Source organism: Acyrthosiphon pisum, chromosome X, assembly GCF_005508785.2.
Source record: "Acyrthosiphon pisum isolate AL4f chromosome X, pea_aphid_22Mar2018_4r6ur, whole genome shotgun sequence".
NCBI classification, from domain to species: domain Eukaryota; kingdom Metazoa; phylum Arthropoda; class Insecta; order Hemiptera; family Aphididae; genus Acyrthosiphon; species Acyrthosiphon pisum.
This window is the reverse complement of record NC_042493.1, coordinates 110,192,588-110,203,456: the sequence shown is the minus strand read 5'-3', so window position 1 is coordinate 110,203,456 and position 10,869 is coordinate 110,192,588. Positions and strand designations below refer to the sequence as shown.

The 10,869-nt window shown below is 28.0% G+C and overlaps 1 protein-coding gene across 3 annotated transcripts; it reads right to left on the bottom strand.

Moving 5' to 3' along the window:
- Positions 1 to 3,868: 3,868 nt before the first annotated feature.
- On the bottom strand, positions 3,869 to 9,455 carry LOC100572617. Of its 3 annotated transcripts, none has more exons than XM_003240214.4 (5): positions 9,149 to 9,455; positions 9,009 to 9,088; positions 7,280 to 7,365; positions 5,771 to 6,865; positions 3,869 to 4,965 (listed from the first exon to the last, which is right to left on the bottom strand). In XM_003240214.4, the coding sequence occupies exons 3-5, from the start codon at positions 7,319 to 7,321 to the stop codon at positions 3,997 to 3,999; spliced, it is 2,106 nt and encodes a 701-aa protein (XP_003240262.1). In that variant the 5' UTR covers positions 7,322 to 7,365; positions 9,009 to 9,088; positions 9,149 to 9,455; the 3' UTR covers positions 3,869 to 3,996. The 3 variants fall into 3 exon arrangements, with proteins under 3 accessions (XP_003240262.1, XP_008179774.1, XP_008179779.1); XM_008181552.3 differs by having other exon boundaries at positions 9,309 to 9,455; XM_008181557.3 differs by having other exon boundaries at positions 9,313 to 9,455.
- Between the last annotated feature and the right edge of the window lie 1,414 nt (positions 9,456 to 10,869).

The following is a 10,869-nucleotide window of genomic DNA, read 5'->3' as shown; positions in this document are numbered from 1 at the left end:
TTGAACTGTTTAGAAACATTTTCATTTTCCATTTTTTTTTAGTTTTTTTTCTAAAAATATCAATAAAATTTTATTTGTTGGATAAAAAAGCTTGAAAATTTAATAGAAGGCTCCTAGTATATTGTTTCAAAGGCAGATGAAAAATATTAAAAATCGTTAGTCACAGTTTTTTTTTATAAGCATTTAAAGTTCAAAAATTGACAAAATATGGAAAAATCACGAAAATTAGCAAATTATTTTGAGTTAAGAATTCGTAAACATTTTTCTTTTTAAATCTAAGATTTTAAAATGTAATACAAGATTCCTTATAAGATTATCTACCTTTATCAAACAAAAAATATCTATAAGAAAGTCAAATTAAATTTTTATGATCGTTTGAAATTCAAATTTTAGATTCTGAGTGGAACGATGAATGTATTAATTTTACAATGTGTGTTTTTTTTTTAATTTTTTTAATTTTTTTTTTGTGTCTGTCATCACCTTTTAGGACAGTAAAACTGCTTCGATTTTCTTCAACAGTAACTTTTATGATTGAAAAGTGAATCTAGTTGGTACTTTATGGGGTCAAAAGTAAAAATGTCCCAGTAGTTTTCAATTTTTTTAGTTTTTTTTTCTATAAATATCAATAAAGTTTTATCTGTTGGGCCAAAAAGTGTAAAAATTTAATACAAAGCTCCTGATATATTGTTACAATATCAGTTAAAAAATATTAAAAATACATAGGCACAATTTTTTTTTATAAGCATTTAAAGATCAAATTTTGACAAAATGTATCAAATTTTAATTTGAAAAATTATTTTGTAGTTAAAAATTTATAAAATGTTCAATTTTTGTATCTAAGAATTGAAAATTTAAAACAAGATTTCCACGTAAGTTATTAATTCTGTTACCAAAAAATCTAAAAAATACATTTACCCAGTTTATTTTTATAGTCATTTTAAGTACAAATTTGGACGAAATTACATATTAAAAACCTAGGATAACTATTTTAGTTATTTTGTTGTGATTGTATAATATTATTCGTGCGGGTACTTGAAACTTCTAAAGTATACTATTATATATCTATGATAGTACCACGGTTTTTTGTTGATGTATATCGCGTTATAAGTACCTAATAGATATTATGATATGATTAATTTGGAATTTATTATATGTACCTATTATAGATCAATTTTTTTAAAATACTATAGACTATAATATAATATTATGTCTTATACCTAGACTGACATACCGTCTCCGCTCAGAATCGTTTTTCTTATACAATGATATTATATCATTGAATTCAAATTTAATACCATCCATTATACAGTGACCCACTTGTAACCTACTGTACAGCAGAGCGACATCCACTTACCCACCTTTTTTTTAATTTAGCAATTAATAAAACATTTTTACGAATTTTTTTACGAACTTTTAGCATGAGCCAAAAAGCCAGTAAATGTACCTACATTGTACTTTCGACTTGCGTGAGTCGTTTGACAATTAGACAGTTTGACATTATGTATTATTTAATATTTTCATTATTTGGTTTTATACATTCAAAATCAAGAAATCCTTTGGGGTGTCGAGAAGTGCTCAAAATTGGTAACTGTTTTTAAGCATCTCAACAAATATAATATTATATAATTTATGGTATATACCATTACATAAAATTATAGTAGGAAGTTTCATTAATTTTTTTTTTTAAGCATCTCAAAAAATTAATATTATATTATAGTATATTAATATATGTCATTATGTAAAAAGAAGTTTTGTTAATTTTTATTTTTATTTTTAAGCATCTCAACATTCTCAACAAGTAATATTATATTATTATATATTAGAGTATTATGACATTATATAAAACCTAGTATCTACCCAATGACCCAATTTGCCACGGGTTAATTAATAAAAAAAAAACCTAAAGAGGAAATTTTTGTTGTATTTTTTAAATATTTAATATAATTGTATAATATAATCAATGGTAAACCAGTAAATAAAGCAAATAATGCAATTATGTACAAATCCAAGCCTAGCAATAAAATATTTTTGATTATAAAATCATAATCAATAAAAAAAACCAAATATTTTTTTACACATATAGATATTATAATTATATTTAGTTAAATACCTAATATTATTATATTAATACCTAAATTTAATATTATACAATATTATGAATCAATTGATTTTTAAATTGTGGTGAATACAACCTTAAATATAAGTAAAGTTAATTTTATTAATTAGAAAATAAAATCTGTTTGGTCAGTATAGGTACACTGCAAATAGTAGTTAGATAGAAATTAAATTGAAAATAATTGATAGTTTTTTGGATATACCCATGAAAAGAAACTTCTTTTGTGTACCTTTGAGTGCAATTATATGCAGATTGCAGAACAAGATATTATAACTATTTTTTTTTTATAATATTTACGTACAATTAACTTATATTTATAATTACCAATGGTAAATAACACATTTGAAATTATAACTTAATAACTCATTATTTATTACTTATTATTCATCATTATTGTTAATTGTTTTGCCCAAACGTGACGTCATATCACTAAACATGTGGGCTACATAATTGTTCACGTACTAGTATATGATAAGACGCGTCTATTAGTTTATATGGTCGAAGGTCTATACAGATACTGTTGATAAAAATAAAACATCAATAATAGAGTTTAAAATTCCACCAGTTTAAAAAATGGTTATAGCATACATCCATGATAAATAAAACAACATAATAAATGTTATTGTAAAATAAAATATTATGTGTTAAAAAAATATGTATATAAATTTGAGAACATTTCTTATGTAAATTTAGTATATTCCTGAAAAATTAAAATGTAAAGCATTGGTCAATTTATAATAGGTATGCAAAAAATTATTGAAAATCAAAAAGATAAAAAATGATATTTTACACTTAAAAATGTCGTTAAAAATATATACTTTTTATGAAATTAAATTATGTGTTTGATCAGTCTTCATCGAGTAGGTATAGCCAGTAAAAATACAAGACTACTGAATGGCTAATAGAAGATTGAGGGCAAAGGTGGCAGAACTAAAAAATGTGGCAGCGATAATGACGCCATCGACCCGGAGCGAGCCCTTCAAAAAAGTAATAGCTTAAGCAGCTAACAACTTCCTAAAATCTCCATGGTTGACGATGGATGAGCCCGAATGACGATTTTACTCGAAGAAGCAGATGTTCATCTTCGGCACGCCGTTGTTCAGGTCGATTCCAAAGAATGCGATATTGGCCGAATAAGCGGAAACCCTGAACATCAGGAAATGCCGGTTTAGGGCTGCACGAGTTTGTGATTGAGGTACGGATGCGACTGCGAATTGGCCTTTTCTGGGTTATGTTCATGGTGATATGTTAACATTTAAAAATTAAATTAAAATAAGTTAATAAACAATCATTAATTGGAAACATATTTTACAACAGTACATGATAATAGATACAACAGTGTTTTTAATACACACCATATATTTAATTTCATATTTTTAAAAAAATACAAAATTAAATATATAGTAATACATTATGGACAATGGTCTATATAGATACTGTTAACAAAAATAAAACATCAACAATTGAGATTATAATTTCATCAGTATAAAAAATGATTATAGCATACATCCATGACAAATAAAACAACATACTAAAATGTTATTGTAAAATAAATTACTGTGTTAAAAAAATATGTGTATAAATTTGAGAAAATTTCTTATATTCCCAACAAATTAAAATGTAAAGTACCCGTTAATTTATAATATGCAAAAAATTTTTGAAAATCATTAAGATTAAAAATTAAATTTAAAATATATAGTTTTTACGAAATTAAATTATGTGTTTGATAAGACTTCATTAAGTAGGTAGAGCCAGTAAAACGACAAGACTATTGAATGGACAAGAGAAGAGAGTGAGGGCACAGCTAAGTTTGACAGATCTAAAAAATGTGGCAGCGATGATGACGCCGCCGACCCGGAGCGAGTCCTCCTAAAAAGTAATTAAGCTGCTTGCAACTTCTTAAAACCTTTGTGGTTGGCGACGGAGGATCCAGGATCACGATTTTCCTCGAAGAAGCAGATGCTCATCTTCGGCACGCCATTAATCAGGTCGATGCCGAAGAACACGATATTGACCGAATAAGCGGAAACCCCGAACATCAGGGACACAGCGGGTTCGGGCTGCACGAGTTCGTGATTGAGGTACCGATGCGGCTGCGGATTGATCTTTTCTGCAAACCGCAAACACATTTCCAAGTCCAGGACGCCGCACGGAGCCACAAACGAGTAACCCTTGGTCGACCAACCGGCGTCGTCGCGCTTGTTGAAAACCATTTCGTCGTTGAACATGTTTTCCGGGCGGGACATGTGCTTCTCATACTCGGCCATTAGGGTGGCCGCATTCACCTGGCCTATAGCCCACAGTGCGTACTGGTCCATGGCGCACCTCCCGAGCCCGTAACACTTGCAAAACTCCTCGTCCACCTTCCACGCACGCGTCTCGCCGTGCCTGGCTATTTCAGCCACACAATCATCGCGTAGCGCCGACAGCTTCTTCGCCTCCTCCAGGACGTGGTCCACGCAATACTTAACCAGGGCACGGCTGATCCGTTTCTTTGGCGCGTACACGCGCAGACTGTCCAGCAGATTCACCATGTGCTGACGGCGCAACACGTACTTCACACTTTCGTTGATAGCGATGCCATCCACCACGTGCCACAACAGGTCACCGACGTCCAGATTGGAAGTTTGTTTTTGGTAGCCGTCAAACATGCAGCGAATAGTTTTCCACGCAAACAACAGATTGCTCGACGTGAGGTTTTCCGCAAGAAACTTCGTGACACTTTCCACGAACATAGTGAAATGATTTTTGAAAAAGTAAACGGAGTTCCAGACGTATTGACCCAAACAGTAAGGAATTTGTTCAATAGTTTTGTAAATCGGCACCCACACGGCTTGCTTGGCTAATAGCTAAAAAAAAAATATTCATAATATTTATTGAAATTTGATAATAAAAACTTTAAAGAGTAAAAACTATACAAATTTATGTCAGTATTCAAAGGTAGGCAAGTCATTTAACTTTAAAATCACTTTTAATCAGACATCAAAACCCAAATTAGAGGATTTAAAAAATAAAATATCAAGCCCACTAGTCGAACAACAGTCAGAACTCAGATTAATCAGTATCAACTACTAACGAGAAACAGTTCTCAATTTTCTATCTTTAGGTATAAAAATTTAACATTTGATACATTTTTAACAACTAAATAATTAGCAAATTTCTGATTTTGATAAAAATTTGAACTTTGAATGTTTATAAAAAAATGTATTCAAATAGCTCAAAACAAGATAAAAATTTTTAAAAATTTTATCATAATATAATATAAACATTTAGTGAAATTTTCAAGTATCTATGGTTTTTCGTTTTTAAAATACAACAAAAAAACGAAAATTGTTTGATGACAATTCGTTAATTTATTTAATCCAATGTTTGGACTTCTAACGATCATAAAAAATTAATTTGAATTTACGGTTCAACTTATTCTTTTAAAGGTAGAAAAACTTATTTGGGATCTTGTATCGGTTTTTCAAATCTTAAATATAAATATAAGAACATTTCTTTCTACTAAAAAAATGTTTAGATATAAAAAAATACACATCATTGTAAAATACATTCATCCCTCCACAAATGTATTTATAGACATACTAATTCATATGATTTCAAGCTCTATTTAAAAATGTAGATTACTTTGATAGAACACATGTCAATACGTACCTTTAAAATATCTGTTATGTAACTTGGAGCCATTAATACTCCTGTAACAATGAACACATCTAAACGTAGTTTTATCACACTTTCCCATGTTATTTTAAAATTGTTATCTATGAAATCCAGAGCAGCGTGGAAGACTACCAATGTACATTGAGTAACACAAGCAGTTTTTCGTAAAATAGTAAGAGCCCTTCCAGTTGATTGAATAGTTGAATTCACCTCGGATGTTATTGCAGCAACTGCTTGAAATGGTGCCATAATAGCACCAATTGCGGAAATCGCTAAACCAATCCATCTTTTCCAGGAATTTGTGTCGGATTTATTAATATCATGGTGAAACATGTCAATTAGTTGCTGAACATGTCTACCAAATTGATACGAAGAAGAAACTGTTGTTAATGCAGACCCCGCTACTACTAATCCAATACCAATAGGTGTTCCTAAAAGAAATATAGAACCACAGGCAAATATTATACCGCCAACCACATTTGATATGAATGAAACTAAGTCAGCTGTTTTTAAAACTGTTTCAGTTGTTTTGGAAGCCGGTGTTATAGTTTGATACAATGTTTTTGAAGCATCATAAAACCCTGATTTAGGATAGAACATAAATCCTTCAGGAAGATTATTATTTTCCATATATTCATCCCAGCCAGTGTATGTTCTGCTGTTTTGAAAATCAATAAAAATGAATTTATTGCTAATCACTTTTAATCTGAGTAATAACCATTTGTGTATATCTTTTTTAGGAAAATTTTGGCAGCTATCGCACTTGTTTTTGCAAATACTGTGTACCATAGTTATACCTACTTCAATATTACTAAAGAGACTGGGATTAATATATTTTTCCTCTATTAATTCATATATATCTAAAATTTTCTTTTTAATTTCATTTTTATATAACTTAAATAATTCTTCAGAATTTATCTCATATTCATAATTGTTTTCAACAATTGCATTACTAGGATATGGATAGCCGTAATATATGTGTGCTATAAATAATTTCAGATCATTCTTTTGTAAGGGTATCCATTCTGGACGTCCGTTGAAATAAGAATATTGCATTTCTTCTAAATGATTCAATAATGCTTGTCCTCTCTAAAATAATAAAATAAATAAATAAATACATTTGTAAATATTAATACAAATAACTAAATAAATATATGTGGATAAATAGATTAGATTTGTCTTTATTAAATAAATTTTAAAATGTTGCAATTGAAAAAATAATGTAATAAGTACTTAATTTCTTTTGACTTTTTTAAAGTATAGATAATATTAAATTGATTTAGTCTTTTTTTAGTTTTAATGAAAGTAAACACCAGTTGGCTATTTGGCAAATAAAATATTAAATAATAATAGTTTAGTACAGTGACAGTTAAGTATGACTTTATGAGATCTCAAATAGAAAAATAAAAACTTATTTTCTTAAATAATCTATTAATTAAACATGGTAAAAATATGATTAAATAAGTGAATATTATAAATTTATATTAATTATTTTATACTTACTTTAAGGTTTTCTTCATGATTATTGGCGAGATTTTTATCCATATTGAAAATCAACCAAATATTTTCATCAACCACAAGTTTATTTCCTGAACAATTTTTAAAAATAATATGAATGTTATTAATCTGAATATAAAATAGTAGGTATATTATATTAACATTACAACACTCTACTACCTTTCAAGTCATACCTATTAAAAATATGGGAGAAATGAAAACTAGAAAGTATAGGATGTGTGGACATTGTGCAAGATTTAAATATAAGTTATATTTAAAATAAAATAATAAATGGTTGTGAATGGGGTGAATTTTACATTAACAAAATTTTGAAAAATTTTAACATAAAGACAACATTTTTTACCTAAGTAATTTGAAATAGTTTTAAATGTAATGTTTCATACTAAGAACTATGTATTTATTTATATTTGGTATTAAAATATTGTGATCTATAACATATATTTAAATAAGTTAGGGAGGCATAATTAGCTTAAACGATTAAAAATGTAATACAAGGTTCCTGATATATTGTTACAATAGCAGTTGAAAAATATTAAAAATAGGTACATGGGCACACATTATTTTTATAAACATTTAATGTTCAAATTTTGACAAGATTTATCAAATTTAATATTTAAAAATGATTTTTTTGTTAAAAATGTATAATACATTTAACTTTTATAACCAGGGCTAGGATATATATGCAATAAAAAATTGTATTTAATTTTTATAAGATAAACACTAAAATGTAGTTACAAAAAAAATATTTATTTATTAAAATACATCAATGATAAGATATTTCTCTTAAAACAATATAATTTAAAAATAAAATAAAATAAAATAATCTAGAAATAAAATGTATAATTCACATTAACTACGTGTGTGTTACATGAAATAAAATTTATATTTGACAAAAAAAACCAAGTTTTACGAAATATACTATAAAATATGCATTTTTTACATTCTTATAATCGAAATATGCAATAATATTAATTTTATTCAATATATGCAATAATATGCATTTTATCCAAAATATGCAAAAACATGCAAAATAAAAATACCACCATTTATCTCATCATGAGGTGATTCGTGAACATTACTGACAAAATCAATAATCAGAAGTAGCAAAAAAAAACATGCTATTGCATATAAATCCCCAGACAGCAATTTTTTGTTTAATAATATTATTATAACATTATAATAACGAATAATATTAGTTTAACGTTATTATAATACTATTATAATATTATCATTACAAAATGCTGTCTGGGTCCTAGCCCTGTTTATAACTAAGGATTGAAAATTTAAAAAGGTAAATAAATTACTATATTCTCAATAATATCATCAAATACCTATGTGCTCACAGACTATATTAAGATTTGTTAGTTTAAAAATTTAAATGTAATAAAATTTAAATGTAAAATTATTACAGGGCATCTCATAGGCTTTTTATTATATTTAAATTTTAAAGCAAGTTAAATTGTAAATTATTTGTAGATCTTAAAATACTCATAACTTGCTTTAAAATTAAAATATAACAAAGACTATTAGATGCCATAGGTAATAATCTAACCTTTAAATTTTATTAATTCACTCTAATGTATGAACTAACAAAGCTAAACGTGATCTGCTAAGTTACACACTTGTAAGACAGAGACAACTAATGTCTGTGTACCTAACGTCCTCTTAAGTTGACTACTAAAATTCATTAGGAAATAAAATTATAGATACTTACAGTATATTGGAGAATATTGTAGACTGAGTGATTATAGATATTTTAACCATGAACTAAGAATCCCGAGCACATCAACAAATCTATGTGTAAAATAAAATTATCAAATAATTATATAATTAATTAATGTAGAATAAACCGACTTGTATTTAGTATGTACTGTATAGCGTTTCTTCTCGTATAAGGTATGTGAGTACTGAATATAAAGCACGGGCTAAGATATCTTGGCCCGTGGTATGAAGTAACTTAAAAAATGCAATCTTAAGTTATACGTGATAGCTAATAGAATACATTAATAATTACCTACGTGTTTTCTTGGTACAAACTAAACACAATTGGCAATACACACACAAACGACAATAATAATGTTACGATTAAGTAAAATATAAACGATATAAAATGTAAGCTAAAATGTAACTTCTTTAATCTACGATTGTAGGCACAGCAGCTGATATACTATAATAAATAGGTCACGATTGATAAGCATAATATTTTACATTATATCGCTTACACTCCTCGCCGGGGTCACGTCGACCTTGTCGAGTTCTCGGGCTCTGATTGCTTGCATTTACATCAATATTATATTAATAATTATAATATGCAAAACAACAATTTAAAAATAATAATATAATATAGGTAATATATTTTATTATGAGGTATTTTGTTATTTATGTAAGAAAATCGTATACATTTTACGTCTTTAATCAGTTTGTAATGTAGATTTTCATTCAGACTTACTACTTTAACAATCTTGGGGGGAAATGAAAAAAAATAATAATTCACCAGTTTTTACATGCCTGTGTCCTGTATTATCGACTATCGTATATACTATTTGGTAGAGAGCCTTTGATTAAATTCATAGTTTTATGTATATAGAATAGAAATAGAAAGCATTTCGTTTTTTGTGTTTAATATTTCAATAGGTATTAGCCATTAGGTGCCATCGAAACGTATTTAAATATACTTTATAAAAAATGGGACTTTTTATATTTATAATTTTTCATAAAATGATAAAGATATATTAATTAATAATCAAATGTTAGATTCTAACCGTATATAGATGAATGTATTAGTTTTAAATCGATGTGTGTATGTGTTTTTTTGTCATCAAATTTGGAGTAAAATAAAAGCTCTGATTTAAAACTTCAGCATTTTTTCTGATAGAAAAGGGATTCTTATTTGGTACTTTTGAGGGGTCTGCAAAGTTTAAAATGTCCAGTAGTTTTAAAAAGCGACGGGAAAAACAAAATAAAATAGTAATTTTTACTATTCGTTACTACTCGAAAACTAATAACCTTAGATACTTACAATTTTTACCAAATGTTGATATGACCGTTTTCCATACATTTAAAGTTGAAATTGTATATATAATCATGGGTTTTACGGTAAACGGAATTTGTGAAATCCAGGCACGATGCCAACGGTCGAGTTTACGAATAGGATTTGGTAAATGTAGTGCCATCTATCGTTCCAGCACACGTCCTTAGTTCGATGATCGCTAAACTTAGTACAGACGTTTTCCGTTCTGCCTTGTGACGGATGGGGACCGAATGCTTTATATATATACAACTTCTAATCCACTCCATCATCGGAGGTCTGTTGTGTGACAAATGTCCGAAAAAGTCGTATGACAATTATGATAAACTTCATATAACCACAATCAATTAATACTCCGCCCGGCTGCCCATCGACCCAGGCACAACCGGGCCCGAGCCATGTAAATTACAAATATTTGGTAGATCCGAGGGTCTCTTCACATTTGTCCACAAAAACTCGACCTCCACAAAATTTTTGGTATTTTATTTAACTATGAATTTTGACCTGTAACTAATTTTTTTTATTCGTGTAACGTAATTAAAATGCC